Source organism: Anolis sagrei, chromosome 1 (assembly GCF_037176765.1).
Source record: "Anolis sagrei isolate rAnoSag1 chromosome 1, rAnoSag1.mat, whole genome shotgun sequence".
NCBI classification, from domain to species: domain Eukaryota; kingdom Metazoa; phylum Chordata; class Lepidosauria; order Squamata; family Dactyloidae; genus Anolis; species Anolis sagrei.
Window position 1 is genome coordinate 286,298,505 of NC_090021.1, and position 19,500 is coordinate 286,318,004.

The 19,500-nt window shown below is 40.3% G+C and overlaps 1 protein-coding gene across 3 annotated transcripts in view; it reads right to left on the minus strand.

Annotated features, from left to right (window-relative positions):
• HEATR4 (HEAT repeat containing 4) overlaps window positions 1-18,721 on the minus strand; it is a 36,181-nt gene extending 17,460 nt beyond the window's left edge. For all 3 annotated transcript variants that reach the window (XR_010908979.1, XM_060761210.2, XM_060761202.2), the window contains exons 1-11: window positions 16,120-18,721; window positions 13,905-14,092; window positions 13,352-13,489; window positions 12,329-12,529; window positions 11,977-12,123; window positions 10,706-10,894; window positions 7,181-7,341; window positions 4,648-4,752; window positions 2,491-2,609; window positions 907-1,087; window positions 623-692 (exon numbers count right to left, since the gene is read on the minus strand). Coding sequence is in view for 2 of the 3 variants with exons in the window: in XM_060761210.2 (XP_060617193.2) it covers window positions 623-692; window positions 907-1,087; window positions 2,491-2,609; window positions 4,648-4,752; window positions 7,181-7,341; window positions 10,706-10,894; window positions 11,977-12,123; window positions 12,329-12,529; window positions 13,352-13,489; window positions 13,905-14,092; window positions 16,120-17,057 (2,437 nt within the window). In the remaining variant the exon portion in view is untranslated. The remainder of the gene's footprint in view (window positions 1-622; window positions 693-906; window positions 1,088-2,490; window positions 2,610-4,647; window positions 4,753-7,180; window positions 7,342-10,705; window positions 10,895-11,976; window positions 12,124-12,328; window positions 12,530-13,351; window positions 13,490-13,904; window positions 14,093-16,119) is intronic.
• Window positions 18,722-19,500: the final 779 nt, after the last annotated feature.

The following is a 19,500-nucleotide window of genomic DNA, read 5'->3' on the forward strand; positions in this document are numbered from 1 at the left end:
TATCCCAGGTTATCTGGCAGTGGGGACTCATATTTCCATTTAAAGCAGATAATCTGGTATTAGATCCTGGGATAAAGGGCAGTGTGGAAGAATGCTGAGGCTGTCATGGTGATAAATTAAAAATCAGTACATTTACATTAGAGGAGTTGGTGAAGGATCCAAAATGTATGTTCAATACTATTTCCAGCTATAAGGAGATGTCTGCTGAGGCATGTAAATGATTATGCATGTTAAGTGGTACAGTATTGACTACTAAGAGCCAAACTAGATTTTATGTCATATATATATATATATATATATATATATATTTACTATTTATATCCTTAAAATGTAAATTACAATAGCAGCGGCTGCTGCACATAGTAACAATAAGAATCACACAGAAAATAAGTTAATCTTTTCCTCTATGTCTGTGGTCCTAAGAAAATGTTATCTCTTTTTGCATAGGGATAAAAATCCTTCATTGATGCTGTTGAGTGTTTGTTTACATTTGAACTTTTGGATAACTTACACTCTTTAATTTGGCTCTAAGAGTATAAGTAAAGTATGGTTCATTGAAATTGGAAGCCCAGTTGTATGTATGCCTAAGTTAGAAGCGGTTAGGATTTGCTTTGTACAATACCTCTAATGGCGAGGGCCTTGATTTTCCAGAACGGGTCAGTCTGCATAATCTTAAAAAGGCATTTAAGTACCTGTAGCCAAAATAACAATAACAGCACACACAGCAGTTAACATACAGGCTAGGCATATAGAAGGCTGGTTCTGCATGCAGACCTCTTTTGCTGCCCTAGGATCCCATCAGGGAAATAGGAGAGCTCCCAAGGATTCAGAGTGTAGCCACTACTCCCACGCTCAAGAAGACATTTATCTTTATCATTGCATGTATTGGTAATTTTAACCACTCACTGTCTCTTCTTTAATCCTAAGTGCTCCAGCTGCCCTACAGGCTTCCTTTCGGACAGCAACAAAATCATCAGAAAAACATTGAAGAAATCCAGGGAGCAGCCTGGATGTCATGAGCCTTAGCCAACCAATCAGAGAGAGCGCTTCCACCCGCATCCGGCAATCTCCTCTCTTCAGTTGCTTCCTGAAAGCACAAAGTACATGTCCTTAATTACCAATGGTTGGACTTGGTTTAGGTGTAAAGATAACATTATTAAATCTTTGGGACAATAATAAGGCTATCTGAAGCAAAAAAAAAAAAAGTCATCAATTCAAACTGACTAAACATAAGACAATCAATGGCTCATGGTGCTCATATTCATATGCTGAACATGCTTTTTAAAAAATCAATGATAGCAGAATTTTCTAGAGAACCAGATAGAGATTTAAGTTTAGATTAAGTTTCTCAACATGGAGGTCGGGACCCCTGGGGGGTTGTGAGGGGGTGTCAGTGGGGTTGCCAAAGACCATCAGAAAACACAGTATTTTCTGTTGGTCATGTGAGCTGTGTGCCGAGCTTGGTTAAATTCCATTGTTAGTGGGGTCCAGAATGCTCTTTGATTGTAGCTGAAATATAAATCCCAGCAACTACAACTCCCAAATGACAAAATCAACCACCACCACCCCCCAACCCCACTAGTAATTAAATGTGGGTATTTGTGCCAAATTTGATCCAGTGAATGAAAATACATCCTGCATATTGGATATTTACATTACGATTCATAACAGTAGCAAAATGACAGTTATGAAGTGGCAACGAAAATAATGCTATGGTTGGGGGTCACTACAACATGAAGAACTGTATTAAGGGGTTGCAGCATTAGGAAGGTTGAGAACCCCTGGTTTAGATCAGAGCAGTTTTGTACAGTATGCCCCGCTAACTTTAGGATTCTTGAGCTTGTAATCTTGGAAGTGTCATATGCCGCACTCCAAGCCCGTTCTATTCCATCAGGTTCCCCCAACCTTATTTGATAAGTTTTTCAGATGGTGTAAAGATGAAGACACGAAAGATTACATTCCCTTCACTAAATAGATATTAGGATCAAGGCATAGTTTGTGTGCACTCTGAATCATATGAACTATCATTTTTATTCTTTTATCATTGCTCCTTCTTTGGAGGCTTTTAAACAGAGGCTGGATCGCCCTCTGTCCGGGATGGTTTGAATGTGATCTTCCTGCTTCTTGGCAAGGGGTTGGATTGGATGGATGGCCCACAAGGTCTCTTCCAACTCTAGGATTCTATTATTCAATTCATGGGAATGAGAAAAGAGTTTCTGATTAGGGACTCCCATTGTTTCAAATACCAAAATGTCTTTGAATCATTCTGTTTCTCATGCAAAGGTATCTCCATCCTCAATAAGCATCACATCTATTTTGCTAATGTGTCATAGAATCATAGAATCAAAGAGTTGGAAGAGACCTCATGGGCCATCCATTCCAACCCCCTGCAAAGAAGCAGGAATATTGCATTCAAATCACCCCTGACAGATGGCCATCCAGCCTCTGTTTAAAAGCTTCCAAAGAAGAAGCCTCATTACAGTTCCTTACCTAAGCTGGTCATGGACTTCTTTTCCAAGTTCAAAATGCCCAAGAGCCTTGGCAGCTGCCCGACGTACATCAAACTTCCAGTCTGTCCACATCAGCTGAACTATTTTGTTTTTGAGATCCTACATGGAAGAGCAATATATTAACACCTATGTGAACTAAAGGGGACTTTTGGCAGCAAGAACTAATTTGCCGCTTTACTGCAAAGAACACCATTTTAAAGTTGTGGGATTCTTTTTGACATTGGTGCCTTCATAGAAAGAGGAGCCCACACAGAAAGGGTGACTGTCTCATACAAGTGAGCATGTATGAAAGGAGAAGCATGACCTCCACCTTCCTCATGTAATCTTAGAGGAATGCAACCCCAGGGACCTCTGCCAACAATGAAATCTTAGTCTGAATTTTCCAATCCTCAGTGGGGCTATACAACCTAGTACAGCTAATCCTCAAGTTACGAACAAGATAGGTTCTGTAGATTTGTTCTTAACTTTAATTTCTTTGTAAGTTGGAACAGGTACATTTTTAAGTGTAACTCCAGCAAAATATCTATCTATCTATCTATCTATCTATCTATCTATCTATCTATCTATCTCAGCCTTGGATAGCATAGCGAAGTGTTCACATTCCTGTGTTTGTCTTGATGTCTGTGTCTCTGTTCAGAAGATTTCACCTCACTTTCTGTACCTGTGATAATTTGATTTTGAAAAAAATCTGTCTTGTTGTGGAAACAAGGATTGATGCTAAACCTTCATTTGAGACACCTTTTGTTGGACCATGCAAGAAATCAGTGAGTGTGTGTGTGTCAACTGTAAAATAAAATGCATGAAGCTGATTGGCCGAGCTATGCCTGGGGAGATGGCCAAGCCTGGGACTATGATGTGTGTTGGTGCAACTGATCACATTGTACATATGTTATTCTGAACTAAGAAGACTAAACTACTTGTTCTCTAATGTTCATCTGTGTGGCATATTTTCTTTCTCTGGGAAGACAGCGTGTGGGCTAATCAAACATGAACTACAAGTTATTTATTTTTCATTACGCCACTCCTTTTCCCGATGATAAGTCTTTCAGGAGTGATTTTCCCTTTCAATGGGTAGATTCCTCTCACTTTGTGTTGTCTAACTCCTGTTCTTAACTATGAGTCATTTGTAAGTCAAATGTTTGTAACTTGGGGATTGCCTGTACTATGGGTCTAAAATGGTTTTAAAAATTAGGAAACTTCATACTGTTGCTATTGTGGATTATTTTGTACTATTTTTGTATTATTTCTGATGTTCTTTGTACTTTGTAAGGCATTGAATGTTTGCCTGTCTCTAAGTGTAAACCACCCTGAGTCCCTATTGGGAGAGAGGGCGGTATGGAAATAAAGGTTTATTATTACTGTTATAGAAGAACAAAATCCCATCCCCTAGTCCCACCTGCAGCCACTTGCAATTTGCTACCACCACTGGAAAGCTTTCTTAAAAGACTAGGAAAGCCTTGAAAACAAGCTGTGATTAAGATTTGAGGGGGGAAATGATACAAAATTGTATTGGGAATGGATTATAATGGAAGAATGGAAGATGTTAACATAATGACACTTGCAGAAAAATAGTTTCCCAATCCATCCCATAGCAGCCCTTATACTGTATCCTATATTATTGAAATAAGCCTCACAGGATGTGAGATGGTAAACTTTTATTCCCACTGTTAGCCCCAGCTTCTGCCAACCTAGCAGTTTGAAAACAAGCAAATGTGAGTAGATCAATAGGTACCACTCCGGCGGGAAGGTAACGTCACTGCATGCAGTCATGCTGCCCACATGACCTTGGAGGTGTCTATGGATAATGCTGGCTCTTTGGCTTAGAAATGGAGTTGAGCACCGGCCTACATGACTGGACTTAATGCCAGGGGAAAACCTTTACTTTTACCTATTATATGCAATATATGTAAATGGGGGAAATCGCCTACTATAACAAATGAATGCCTTTCACAAAGTGAGGGGTCTCTTGTTCTAAAAATACTTGCAAATATATGGCTTTATCAGATCCTTGTAAGAACTGAATCTTTTGTAAGTGTGAGTCCTGCCAGAAAGTTAATCCTTCAATTTGATTATACAATGACAATAAAGTTATTCTATCCTATTCAAATATTCATTGAGTTAATGGACCAACCCCTACCTGGCTGATACTTCCAGGGATACGAGAGAATGTTTTACAAGCCGACACTCGATTTTTCCATCGGCAGCTGTTCAGTTCTGATGCCAGTAAACAATGAACCAAGCCCTGGAAGCGTTAATTCAATAAGAAAGAAGATAAGAAATGTCATCCCCACAGAAAATTCTCACTGTAGAAAGGAAAGATTCATCATTATTGAAAGTCTGTAACTTTCATTCCCATTTTGTTTTTGAATATCTTTGAAAAAACTGTGATTTGTTCTTACTGAAAAAAATGTAAAGAATTTACCATACTGAAAAGTACTATATGAATTATTCAGTATTTAATGAAAGAATGACAGAATTCTTTCAGGGAAGTAAAAATATCACTGCAATCTCTTAGAATAATAGAATCATACAGTTGGAAGAAACCACAAGGGCAACCAAGTCCAACTCCCTACCATGCAGTAACACCCAATCAAAGCTCTCTTGACAGATGTCCATCCAGCCTCTGCTTAAATATTAAACAAAAAGGACTTAGAAGTACATTTCCACCCTGCTCTTAATCCACATCCATTCCATGTGGAAATGTTTTGCACCATTTAGCATGATCAAATAGGTATAAGTAAAAGTTAAACATGAACTTGTCTTTTTGGTTTACCAAAAAAAAGTAATTGGTTCTCAACAAAGGAAATTTTATTTATGTATTTATTGTATTTATAGACTGCTTTTCTCACCCCTGGGGGACTCAAAGCATTTCACAACATGACCCTTGGCAAAAATTCAATGTCTTCCATGTATAAGACATCACATATCAAAATAACAACATATAGCAATAGATTAAGACCATTAAAACCATAAAACTATGAACAACAATCACAACACAACATAAAACATTAGGTTTTACATCGATCTCGAGATTATCTTTAACTACTTCATCTTTCAATACTCCTGTCATTCATCAAATGCCTTCTTGAACAACCAGATCTTAAGTTGTTTCCTAAATGCTAGGAGGGAGGGGGCTGATCTAATCTTAATAGAGAGGGAGTTCCACAGCCAAGGGGCCACCACCGAGAAAGCCCTGTCTCTCATCCCCACCAATCGCACTTGTGACGGTGGCAGGACTGAGAGCAAAACCTTCCCAGCAGATTGTAGTGTTCTATCTGGCTCATAAAGGAAAATGCATTCAGATAGGTAAATTGGACCAGAACCGTTTAGGGATTTATAGGCTAACACCAGCACTTTGAATTCTGCTCGGTAACAGACTGGCAGCCAGTGGAGCTAACGCAACAGGGGGGTTTTATGCTCCCTGTACACTGGTCTGGTGAGCAACCTAGTTGCTGCCCATTGGATTACTTGAAGCTTCCAAACAGTCTCCAAAAGCAGCCCCATGTAGAGCATGTTGCAGTAGTCTTGTAAATAATGGCAGGTTGGATTTTGCATATACAGGTAGCCCTCCACATAGGCAGTTTTAACTTCTGCAGATTTGATTGTTCCCAGATTTGATTAAAATGCTTTTTCTAGGAATCTCTAGGTCCTCCACTGAGATTCTATGGTCAATTTGCTGCAGAGTTGTGCCAGAGAACCTAGTGATTCCTAGGGAGGTGTTCCCTCGAGTGAAAATTAGCAATAGTCTTATTCATGGTTTTGTTTTTCCTTTTGCAGGTGTCTTGTGCCTTTAACTCCAGCAAATGTGCACGTTGACTATAAGTCTCTTGATTGTACATATTCTTTAGTTGGGCTGCTGCAATATTATTGAAGCCTAAAAGACAGAATTCTGGCTTCAGGGAACTTGAGTTACATGCCATACATTCCAGATATGTTCACTTTGTGTGGATTTGTAAAGAGGCACCATGATGTGGTGGGTTGACTGGAAAGACATGTGTCAGCAGTGATTGGCTGAGCCAGAATTCCGATTGGCTACTGACTCTGGCCTGCTGCTGAGACAAACGGGTTTAACTGCAAGTTAAACCTCAGAGAGTGAAGAGAGCTCTGACTGGAAACAGCCTAGAAGGAAATAGCTGCCAACTCTCTGAAGCATGATCATTTCTAAGGCATAAAGCATATTTTAAAGATTGTTTAAAAGGACTGTTTATTCCCTCTGTTCTCTGTAAGAATTCAGAGAGACTGCTGTATATATTGTTGCTCTGTTTGACCTTTTGAACAGAAGATACTGTTACTTGTTACACAAGCCCAAGTGACACTTCATTATACTGCAGGGTATATTTTGGTTCAGAAACTGTGGTAAAGCTTCTGTTTATTTACATTTACAACTCCCATGTTTTAAAATGAAAACATTGTGTTTATTATCCTATTTACAGAAAGGGTTTGCAGATTTCCAAATTGTAGCTAATTAGAAGAAAAATCTGTTGAAGGAAAGCAAAAACACTTAAGGCCAACATGCAGCCCCATCCCATTAGATGGATTCTGATCAGACTGGTACAATGGGTCTCAACTCTTTCTTTTTATTCTAGACACAAGCTTGAGTTACAGAACATTTGTGGACTATTATTATCATGTATTCCTATTGTGTCTTTCTTCTGAACCTTTATACTTACTGTGTGTTTGCTGAGCTGAGCCAACAACCGACAAGCCTGCTCTTCTGTGGCATCATCTTTTTGATCAAAAATCTGATACAGGATCCTCTTTATGACATGTAAACTGGTAATGCCATCCATAGCCAGGGCCTGGGCTGCTGCCCAGCTATCTGCACTGTTACCTGAAATCAAATGGAGGATTTTATTTATTTATCGTGTCGGTAGCAGACCAAACAGCTGCGCTGCATTTTTTAACAAACAAACAGACAAAACACAAAGTTTGCAAGCTTGATAGATGATTAAATGTCCTTTGACCTGTATCTGGCCACTTGGAGTGCCTCTGGAGTTGCCGCAAGGAGGTCCTCCATTGTGCATGTAGCAGGGCTCAGGTTGCATTGCAGCAGGTGGTCAGTGGTTTGCTCTTCTCCACACTCACATGTCGTGGATTCCACTTTGTAGCCCCATTTCTGAAGGTTGGCTCTGCATCTCGTGGTGCCAGAGCGCAGTCTGTTCAGCGCCTTCCAAGTCGCCCAGTTTTCTGTGTGCCCAGGGGGAATCTCTCATTTGGTATCAGCCATTGATTGAGGTTCTGAGTTTGAGCCTGCCACTTTTGGACTCTTGCTTGCTGAGGTGTTCCAGGGAGTGTCTCTGTAGATCTTAGAAAACTATTTCTTGATTTGAGTCGTTGACATGCTGGCTGATACCCAAACAGGATGGGCTGGAGGTGTCACTGCCTTGGTCCTTTCACTATTGGTTGCTACTTCCCGGTGGCTGTCAGGTGGTGCAATACCGGCTAAACAGTGTAATTTCTCCAGTGGTGTAGGGCGCAGACACCCTGTGATAATGTGGCATGTCTCATTAAGAGCCACATCCACTGTTTTAGTGTGGTGAGATGTGTTCCACATTGGGCATGCGTACTCAGCAGCAGAGTACCATAGCGCAAGGGCAGATGTCTTCACTGTGTCTTGTTGTGATCCTTAGGCTGTGCCAGTCAGCTTTCGTATGATATTATATCTAGTGCCCACTTTTTGCTTGATATTCAGGCAGTGCTTCTTGTAGGTCAGAGCACAGTCCAGAGTGACTCCCAGGTATTTGGGTGCACAGCAATGCTCCAGTGGGATTCCTTTCCAGGTAATCCTCAGAGCTCGGGATGCTTGTCTGTTCTTGAGGTGAAAAGCACATGTCTGTGTTTTAGATGGATTAGGGATCAGCTGGTTTCCCTGTAATAGGGAGTAAGAGCACCTAGAGCTTCAGAGAGCTTCTGTTCAACCATCTCAAAGCTCCCTGCTTGAGCGGTAATGGCGCAATCATCTGCATAGATGAAAACTCTCTGTTCCTTCTAGCAGTGGCTGGTCATTTGTGTAAATGGAGCAAGCATTGATGGAGCAAGCACGCTCCCTAAGGCAGGCCATTTTTCTGTTCCGCTATCTGCTTCTCTGGCCTTGGAACTCAACAAAAAAGCTCCTGTTTTGTAGCAGGTTTCCTATGAGGCAGGTGAGATGGTAATCCTTTGTGATATTATACATTTTTCTCAGGAGGAGGCAGTGGTTTACAGTATCATAAGCGGCTGACAGGTCTATGAAGACAGCTCCCATGATCTGCTGCCTTCCAAAGCCATCTTCTATGTGCTGAGTCAGGTTCAGCACTTGCGATGTGCAGCTTTTGCCTTTCCTGAAGCCAGCTTGCTGTGGAATCAGACATGGGTCTATTTTTTCATAATTCTATGCAAAATAAGTCTCTCCAGAACTTTGTAGAGGTGGCACAACAGGGAGATTGGTCTGTAGCTTTTTGGATCATTACGGTCTTTGCCTGGCTTCAAGATGGCGATGACTCTTGCTTTCCTCCAGATTTTGGGGATCTGACAGGATGCAGTGCAGTTGTTCATCAGTTCCAGCAACCAGCACCTTGCTTTTGGACCAAAGTTCTTGATTTGTTCCATCCGTAGATCATCCAGGTCAGCTGCTTTGCCATTTTTACATTTATTGAGAGCCATGTCCAAATGGAGGATTATAGAGATCAATAGAGTTTGTGCTACCATGGTAATTTTTTTGGTGAAGGAATTCACTGTAGTAGTCCCCATAGAAGAGACAAAACATGCACTTCACTTCTTAATTAGTTGCTCTCCACCAAGGTGCTCCGAGCGACTTACAATCTAAAATAGCATTTACACAATATAAAAACATTCAACATAAAAACAGGTAGCTATCTTCATCTATCAACCAAGTCTGGCAGTTTTATTCTCCAGCTGCAGCATTAATTGCCAACTGAGACTATAGGGAGGAGCCTTTCACAGCCTCACTAAAATACAAACCCCAGAATTCTGCAGGAGGCAGAAACCAGATTTTAAGTGGGTTTTTTGTCTCTAGTGTGATGAGGCAAGCCACCTCAAAATAGTTTGCATTACAACAGGAATAGCTACCAACAATACAGTATTGTTGCTAGGTAAATTCATCCAAGCAACATGATTATTATGAGGATTTCAGCCAAAGTTGGAAGGAACAGGGAATTCTGAGCACACCAGCAAATTATATTACCATCCCTCTTAAGCAAAAAAAGTCCTCGTCCTTCAGTCCTATGAGTATTGGCTCCTTTACACCACTGGTTACAGTCTGACATGCTAAACATGGTTTAATAAAGCAGTCTGAGTAAGTTTATTGGAAGAACAAAAAAAATCTTTTTAATATGAGATGTGTGTGTATTTATGCTCCAAAATGTTATTAATAAGCACATTAGGATGGCTGAAAAGGTTTGCTGTGTGAACGTAGCATTTAACTATATAATTATATTGCATGTTGATCTTAAATTGATACTTAAGACATCTAACCCCCAGTTCAACTCACTACGGCTCCTTCTACACTGCCATAAAAATCCAGATTATCTGCTTTGTACTAGATTATACGGCAGTGTAGGCTAAATGTGGATTATCTGCTTTGATAATCTAGATTATATGGCAGTGTAGAAGGGGCCAATATAGGACTGACCAAACTCATTTTGATAAGAATTGGTTACAGCTAACATCATTTGAAAATTATTTGTTTGTTTGTTTGTTTATTTGCTATATTTACATACCGCCTTTCTCAGCCCAAAGGTGACTCAAGGCGGTATACACTCGACACAATTTGATGCCCCGCAAAATATAAAATACAATTTAAAACATAGCATAAAAAATATAGTTTCATAAAAAGTCAATAAAATCATACATCCTTAATGTCGCCTTACTGAAATCACTATTAAAAATCGCATCGTCAGTCTTTCCGTGGTCTATCATTGTTGGTTACGTTGAGTTTGCAAATGCCTTCTCAAAAAGCCAGGTTTTAACTTTTTTGTAAAATGTTAAGAGGGAAGGGGGCGATCTAATGTCCCTAGGAAGGGCGTTCCACAGCTGAGGGGCCACCAATGAGAAGGCCCTGTCTCTCATTTCCACCAAGCGTATCTGAAAGAGTGCTCCAATCTTTTTGTCTACTTATTATTTGTCAGAAAACATTATCATTGCATGGAGGTGGATTAAATCCCGCAAGAAAGAAACAGAAAAGGGATTTTACTAACCATTTAACAAAGCATGTCTCATAATGTCCTGTGCCTCTTGATGCCATTTCCCCATAGCATAGAAGCATACAGCTGCTGCCATTCTCACATGTGCATCTTTATCAAACAGCTGATTTTTAAGCAAAGGCTGTATTTTTTTGGGTAAAGCTTCAGTTTCTAAACCCTTTGCACCAGTTTCCATTCCTATTACTGAGAAAAATCAGAAGATTGATGTGATTTAATTTGCAGACAAAGTAAGAATTTCAGCTTTATGAATAATAATTATTCAACTGACTAAACATTTGTTTTATAAAGACATTACCTGCCTTATAATCATTTCAGAAAGATTTTAACACATTGAGAAAGAGAGAGGGTCTTTGGATTCTGATGAATTAAGGCATAACCACTGAAAACACAGATTCTGTGGCGTTGGCTGTGAAAGAAAAACTCAGACTATAAAAAGTAAACCTTTATTTTCATATCTTATGGTTTAGTGTTGCATTGCTTGGATATATTTTGGACTACTATAACTCCCACTAGTTGGAGGATTCTGGTAGTTACAAGCTACAAAAAAAAATGTTTCCAAGCTCTGTGTTTTACCAAGTACCCTTCAGTCATTTAAAAATGACTAAAAGTAACATGGGTTGTATAACAAAATGTACTGACATAATTGATCAACAAGGGGAAGACAGTAGTTTGTTTTTAAAGTTAAATTTACTTCCTGTCTCTATAAGATTTGTTCGCAGTGTTAGAAAAAATACAACTGAAATATAATCAGTAGAAGCTGTTCATATTGGGCCGGGCTTTAGCACTGCAAGTTAACAGTCAGCTGAAGTAAATCTTGCCAATCAAAAGGTCGACAGTTCGATGCCCGGTCGGGGTGAGCTCCTGGCCTTTAGGCCAGCTTCTGCCTACCTAGCAGTTTCGAAAACAGCAATGTGAGTAAATAAAGAGGTACCGCTTTAAACGGGGCTGTATTTAAGGCACCCATAAAAAAATGTCAGAAAAATGTTGGCAATTTGATCAGGTAGGAAGTTTATGAACAAAAGCTCTTTGGCAGGGAAGATGGAGTAATAGCCCCCCCCCCCCCCGGGCCAGAACCAAGCACAGCCTCTAAGATGCCGAAGATGGGAAAGCCTATATATACCTTTATCTATGTACAGTTGTCTGTCTTGTCAGTGTACAACAACATTGAGTGTTTGCTGTATATATGTTCTGTGATCCACTCTGAATCCCCTTCGGGGAGAGAAGGACAGAATATACATACTGTAAATAAATAAATAAATTCATACCGGCCTCCTGACTCGATTCTTGCACACGTTGGGGCCGCTCAAGCACAGCAGTTGCACAAATAAGTATAGCATTGATCCGATTTAGAACATGCACATCCCTAAGACTTCTGATTAATCCTTCTATAGTTGCTGATTGCCACGGAGGATCTGAGCAATACAATGAAAACAATCAAAACACAGTTCAACCATGGGGCAAAAAATATTTCTGGCAAAAGTATTAGATTGCTAGCTCTTTTCTTCTGACCCACCCAAATAACTTTGTGTTAACCCTTCAACCATTATTGATGAATACAAAGGTTTCAATCAATTTAAATGGATTATGACCAGTTAAGACAGGATTTGTAATACATACCACATTTCCAATCAGCCTTCCACTGTTCCAGCATGGTCCTACGGATATGGATAATCTCAGGAACATCATCAGATTTTTTATACCCTTCTCTTTTTCTCCCACTTGATACAAAGGATTGTTGTGCTCCACCCGACCGAGTGAAATCTTCAATGCTAGTGGGAAGTGAGGTCCAGTGGATGGTTCCCTTCTGTAGCCTTTTAACTTTCCAAACAGATTAAGAGCAACTAATTTTAAAGAGCAAATGTCAGTTTCTTAGATTGTATTTACATCACCCATTAATTACAACAACTTTTTCACTGATCCAAATTACTTTGGAACCATACGTTTATTCTATTTGTATCCTTCCTTTCTCCCAACATTGGACCCGAGGCAGCTTACAGCACATCAATCTTTGTCATTCTAAGTTGAGCATCCCTTATCCAAAACACTTTAGGCCAGAAAAGTTTGGGGTTTTGGATTTTTAAATTTTATTTTGAAAGATGTGTGTTTATATAGAATCATAGAGTATGATGAGACTTCATGGGCCATCCAGTCCAACACCCTGCAAAGAAGCAGGAAAACTGCATTCAAAGCACCCCCAACAGATGGCCATCCAGCCTCTGTTTTAAATCCTCCAAAGAAGGAGCTTCCACCACACTCTGGGGCAGAGAGTTCCACTGCTGACCAGCTCTCACAGGAAGTTCTTCCTAATGTTCAGGTGGAATCCATACATTCATAATAAGATATCTTAAATATGAGACCAAAGTTTTCACATAGAATTCATTTCTGTTTCATATAAACCTTCATACACATAGCCTGAGGGCAATGTCACAATATTTTAAAACAATTTTGTGCAGGAAACAATGTTTGTGTGCACTGAGCCATTTGGAAGCAAAGGTGTCACTATCTCAGTCACCCATGTGGACAATTTTGGGAGTATTTCAGATTTTGGGATTTCGGGCAAGGGATGCTCAACCTGAAGTAATATTACTTCATGGGAAATTCTGCATAAATGAATTGTCCATGTTAGTACAAAGTTCCTACCTGCCTTTTTTGATGGCCTGAAGCTCCAGATCTCATGAGGTCTTGGGTAACGTTGCTCAAGATGTAGATAGTATTCATAATTATTATCCATAACTAAACGATCCTTCTTGGTGTCTTGATGGACAATCCTGGCTGATCCTAAATGCCCACGGGAATAAGAGGAAATGAGGTTGGTTACTTACTTCATAGTTTGTTAAGGAGGACAAAATTAAATGCAAATTAATAATATGGAAAACAATTCCAAATATTTCCTAACATTTTAAATAGATTCAGTTATGTATGCTATTTAGGTGTGCACTATAGAGAAGCATCCCTTGAAAGGGCAGGAAAAAACCTTACAGCATATTCACAAGTTTCCAGCTCTTTAGAAATAACTAAGATGCAGTTGTAGCCAGACCTACACCTCTTACAACGTTATCATACTTACACATTCACAACATTTACTATATTTTTAATATTTTACTATATTTACTATGGCCAAACTTTCTGCTAGCTAATCTTGAGTCTTAATTATGGCAACAAAAGGATGTATAGCTATTCCAGTTCCACCTACCAAAATAGAGGTCTTGTTCAAAGACATTTTGCGTTGTGTATGAGTATTTTCCAACCACAGAGTTCAATCTTCCTCGACGTTTAACAGGAGACATTGATTTGAAGGTCCTCTTTGATATTCTATCTGCTGTTTTGTTGTTAGCAGCTGGGTCTTCTATGGAAAGCACTCTTGTGTGGAAAGATGGTCCTCTGGGAGATAGGAAATGTTATTTCATTTATGATACTCTTAGAGCTGGAAAGAGTTCAAGCAATGCTTAGAGCAGGTTCTCAACCTTCCTAATACCATGACCCCTTAATACAGTTCCTCATGTTGTGGTGAAGCCCAACCATAAAATTATTTTCTTTGCTATTTCATAACTGTAATTTTACTACTGTTATGAATCGTAATGTCAATATCTGATATGCAGGGTGTATTTTCATCCACTGGAGGGCCAAATTTGGCACAAATACCCGATACACCCAAATTTAAATACTGGTGGGGTTGGGAGAGGGAATTGATTTTGTCATTTGGGAGTTGTAGTTGCTGGGATTTATAGTTAACCAACAATCAAAGAGCATTCTGAACACCAACAATGATGGAATTAAACCAAATTTGGCACACAGAACTCCCATGACCAACAGAATATACTGGAATGGTTTTGTGGTCATTGACCTTGAGTTTTAGAGTTGTAGTTCACCTACATTCAGAGAGAATTGTAGACTCAAACAAGGATGGATCTGGACCAAACTTGGCACAAATACTCAATATGCCCAAATATGAACACTGGTGGAGTTTGGGGAAAACAGACCTTGACATTTGGGGGTTGTAGTTGCTGGGATTTATAGTTCACCTACAATCAAAGAGCGTTCTGAACTCCGCCAATGATGGAATTTAACCAAACTTGGCACACAGAACTTATTTATTTATTTATTTAAAACATTTATATTCCACCCTTCTCATCCCGAAGGGGACTCAGGGCGGAGCACAGCATATACATAGCAAACATTCAATGCCGGGACACAAATTCACATATAATACATAAACATTAAAAAAATCAAAATATTAAAATACACCATATAAAACCGTCCTAGTCATCCGCATCAAACCTAACTGGCCTGGTCACCTTTCCTATTGCCGCTTTATTGCCCTGTCCCGAAAGCTTGGTCCCACAGACTAGTTTTTACCATCCTTCTAAAGGATAGGAGGGAGGGGGCCGACCTGATCTCACCAGGAAAGTAGTTCCATAGCCAGGGAGCCATCACCGAGAAGACCCTGTCTCTCATCTCCACCAATTGTGCCTGTGACAATGGCGGGACAGAAAGCAGGACCTCCCCGGAGGATCTTAATCTCAGCAATGGTTCATAGGGGGAGATGCGTTCGGACAGGTAATTTGGGCCAGGGCCATTTAGGGCTTTATAGGCCAAAGCCAGCACTTTGAATTGTGCCCGGTAGCAAACTGGCAGCCAGTGGAGCTGGCATAACATGGGAGTTGTATGCTCCCTGTATGCCACCCCAGTTATTAATCTGGCTGCCTCTCGTTGGACTATTTGAAGCTTCTGAGCAGAACTCCCATGATCAACAGAAAATACTGAGTTTTCTGATGGTCTTTGGTGACCTCTCTGGCATCCCTTCATGGCCCCCTCAGAGGTCCCGACCCCTAGGTTGAGAATCACTATTGTAAATACATTATTTACAACCCTAAGCAGAAAATCACCAATTTATGGGTAGTAGGAGCAAGGACATGGGTGTACATGTAGCTTCCATCTCTGACCATTCCCCTGGCAGCTTCTCACACCTTTGTGCATTGAGCAACAAATCCATAATTGCCCTTGGCTGAATGCAAGTTGCAGGGTGCCCGCAACCAGAAGTCCACCATCATCAGGGGTTCCCAAACAAAAGAATTATCCGACTGTGTTCAACTAATTTTTTGGTTCAAGTTACAGGGTCTAATATATACCTTCACACTGAATGTGTGAAAGCTTGAGAGGCTTTATAGGAAAGACTCGAATCCTGCAGACTCGAATCAAAGGAGGTTTTTCCTACATTCAGGTTTCTGCCTCCTGCAGAATTCTGGGATTTGTAGTTTAGTGAGTCTATTAAAGGCTCCTCCCTAAACTACAAATCCCGGAATTCTGCAGAAGGCAGAAACCAGATTTTAAGTGGATTTTTTTAGTGCGATGAGGCTGTAAAAGATGTAATGCACATGTTGCTTCTGTGAAATTGCAAATTGCCTTACCTATAATAGGTAAGCAGGGATGTCTCGGGTTTCTTCTCATGGAGTGCAATATGACTTCCCACAACAGTTTCTGCCTCAATTTCATTCAACAGCTCCATATCACTTTCAGAAGTGAGCACATACTTGATGCTGCTCCAATCGTATTTTTGCCTCTTAAAACCCCGTGGCTTGCCCTGAACCCAGCGTCCCCAGGAGGGCTGATTATTGACAATCCATTGAGCAGTAGCCCTGCTTAATTTTGTCAACAGCCTTTCTTCCCATTTCAGGTTTTGCTGCTGTGGTTTTGGGACTGGGATGCTCGGTAATGTTGGCTTTGGCCATCTTTTGGTTGTCTTGTCTCCCAACATCTCTGGGGGTTCAGTTAGGAATATCCGTGAGTGTTGGAGCTCACAAGAAGGAGGAGGAGAAACTGGAGGAACAGGCACCAGCAAAGTTGGGTCTGGAATTTCACTTTCTACTTTAGCTTTGTATATGCACTCTTCCACAAAATATGGAAAATTTGGAGGGGTGGGCGGCTTGGCCAGAGCATCTTCTGACTTCAGTTGGTAAAGTTGTTTCCTTAGTGGTTTGAGCCTTCTTGGTTGCCTTATTTTTCTAGGAATAAAGTCCTCACTTTTTTGCTTTTGAATGACACTAGAAGGATCGTATAGACCTCTAGGATCAAATTTCATGTAAGACAGAGATGACGGCTGCCTTTCTGAAACAACATCGTTGGCAAAATGCAGGCCTGTGGCTGCATTCTTCAAGCACTGTTTCTGATAGTGCGCTTCGTACCAGTTGGTGTGGCCGACATCTCTTTGATACATTATAGGCATTTTCGCCTTCATTGCAGACGCCATAGCTTTGTGAGATGGTAAGTTCTTTCTATCAATTCTAATCTTCAGACTGCCTTCAAGTGGAAAAGGATTTTTGCTCTTGAAAAAAGCAGGTATCTCCATCTTGTCACAATTGATGAGGTTGATTATTAATATATAGCTGCTAAAAAAGAAATGTACACAAAAGTTGAAGCTCTACTGTTCTCTGGGACAATTGAGCTTTTCCTAAACCACAGAAGAAAAATAAAGATGAACTCTTATCAATTTCTTATCAAAAGGGACTCAGAATCATCATGCATCCCTAAACAGCCTACCATTGCAGAATGTTGACACTGAATCTCAAGAATGTCTCATTCACCTGTGATGGAGATAGGCAATATCAAATTAGGGCGAATAGAAAGGTAAAATGTATTGTCAAAGCCTTTCATGGCCGGAATCACTGGGTTGTTGTGAGTTTTCTGGGCTGTGTGGCCATGTTCTAGAAGCATTCTCTCCTGACCTATCACAGAAGAAAAGTTACCATACATCCACTGATTGCATAGGGAAGCCGATGGACAAATGCAACATACAAACTATCTACAGACCCACTAAGAAAATCTAACAAATGCTACATTCAGCAAAAGACAAGAGGGATCCTCTCACATCTGCAGGAGTCTACTGTATACCACACAGCTGTGGACAAGTCTACATAGGGACCACCAAACGCAGCATTGTCTAAACACGAATCAAGGAATGTGAAAGGCACTGCAGACTACTTCAATCAGAGAAGTCAGCCATAGCAGAGCACTTGATGAACCAGCCTGGACACAGCATATTATTTGAGAACGCAGAAATGCTGGACCACTCTAACAACCACCATGTCAAACTACATAGAGAAGCCACTGAAATCCCAAGGTGTGGACAATTTCAACAGAAAGGAAGAATCCCTGAAAATGAACAAAATGTGGCAACCAGTATTTAAAAACTCTAAAATCATAACAGTAAATAAAGAACAACACTCAAAAACAAGGGAATTCCAGACAAGAAACAATCAGGGCCGGCTAACACCTCCCAAAAAGGATTCCCCCAGGCAGTAAGAAGCCAGACCTTGAAGGTGCTAGAAGCCAGATCTTGAAACATTCATACCTATTTCCAGCAGACAAGAGTTCTTTCTCCCACCCTGGACTTCCCACAGAGATATAAACCCCATTTTCCTAGTTTCCAACATACCTCAGAACCTCTGAGGAGGCTGCCATAGATGCAGGTGAAACGTCAGGAGAGAATGCTTCTGGAACATGGCCATACAGCCCGGAAAACTCACAACAACCCAGAAAGGCAAAAAGTTATGTATATTTTTTTCTTATCTACCAATCATCTCTTCTGGCTTATCATAAAGGAAAATACAGCCCTCCCCATCATATCTAGTTACAATTATTTAATTTGTATGTATTATTTATTCTGGACCATTTTACCCTAACTCATAACTCTCTGTTCTTTTTCTTCTTCTTCAAGTAATTCACTGGGCATGAGTAATTTTCTCTTAACTGTTATGCCATGATAAATTGGCTAATCTGAATACAGGATGCTATATTACATTTCAATATTTCTACTGATATTTTTGGAAAGGTGTTTGAATAATTGTTGCTGTTAAGAATGAAGGGCTCTAGAGGTGTCCCCTTGCAATTAAGTCCAGTTGTGTCCGACTCTGGAATGTGGTGCCCATCTCCATTTTTAAGCTGAAGAGCCGGCGTTGTCCATAGACAAGGCCATGTGGCCAGCATGACTGCATGGAGCATTGTTACCTTCCTGTCAGATCTACTCACACTTGCTTGTTTTCCAACTGCTAGGTTGGCAGAAGCTGGGGCTAACAGTGGGAGCTCATCCCGCTCTCTGGAATCAAACTGCCGATCTTTCAGTCATCAAGTTCAGCAGCTCAGTGGTTTAACCCATTGCACCACCTGGGGCTCCAAGGGCTCTACTTGATAAGAAAACCTCATCACAGGTTTGCCTTAGGATGACCGTAAGTCAGAAATAACTTGAAGGGATGCAACTAACATGAAATTAGTTAGTAAATATGATAATTATCTGTTTTGCTCACTGGTATCTTCAGCTTAGCTTAAACCAGCAAACTGAAATTCTCTCACTTTAGCCTTTTTACTATGGGCCCTTCCACAGCCTTATTTTCCAGAATATCAAGGCAGAAAATCCCACAATATCTGCTTTGAACTGGGTTATCCAAGTCCACACTGCCATATATTCCAGTTCAAATCACATAATGTGGGATTTTATTCAGCTGTGTGGAAGGGGCCTAAGTTATCCCTAACCATTGGGATATTTCAATTTCCATTATTTTTCTTCTCCTTTTTCATGAAGGTATAAAATTTAAGACCAACCTTTCAGACCTGGACCCGTATGAATAAGAGCCAGTTACACTCACTTGTTGGTTGGAAATTAGCTTTCTGGCTCCAGAAAGATCTCTCCTTTAAGTGTTTACAGCTGTTGCCTGGTTACAGGCGATGTACTTCACATTCTGTCAAGTTTGATTTGCTAGTTTTAAATAGAGCTCTCTATCTAAATTTGCATCTTC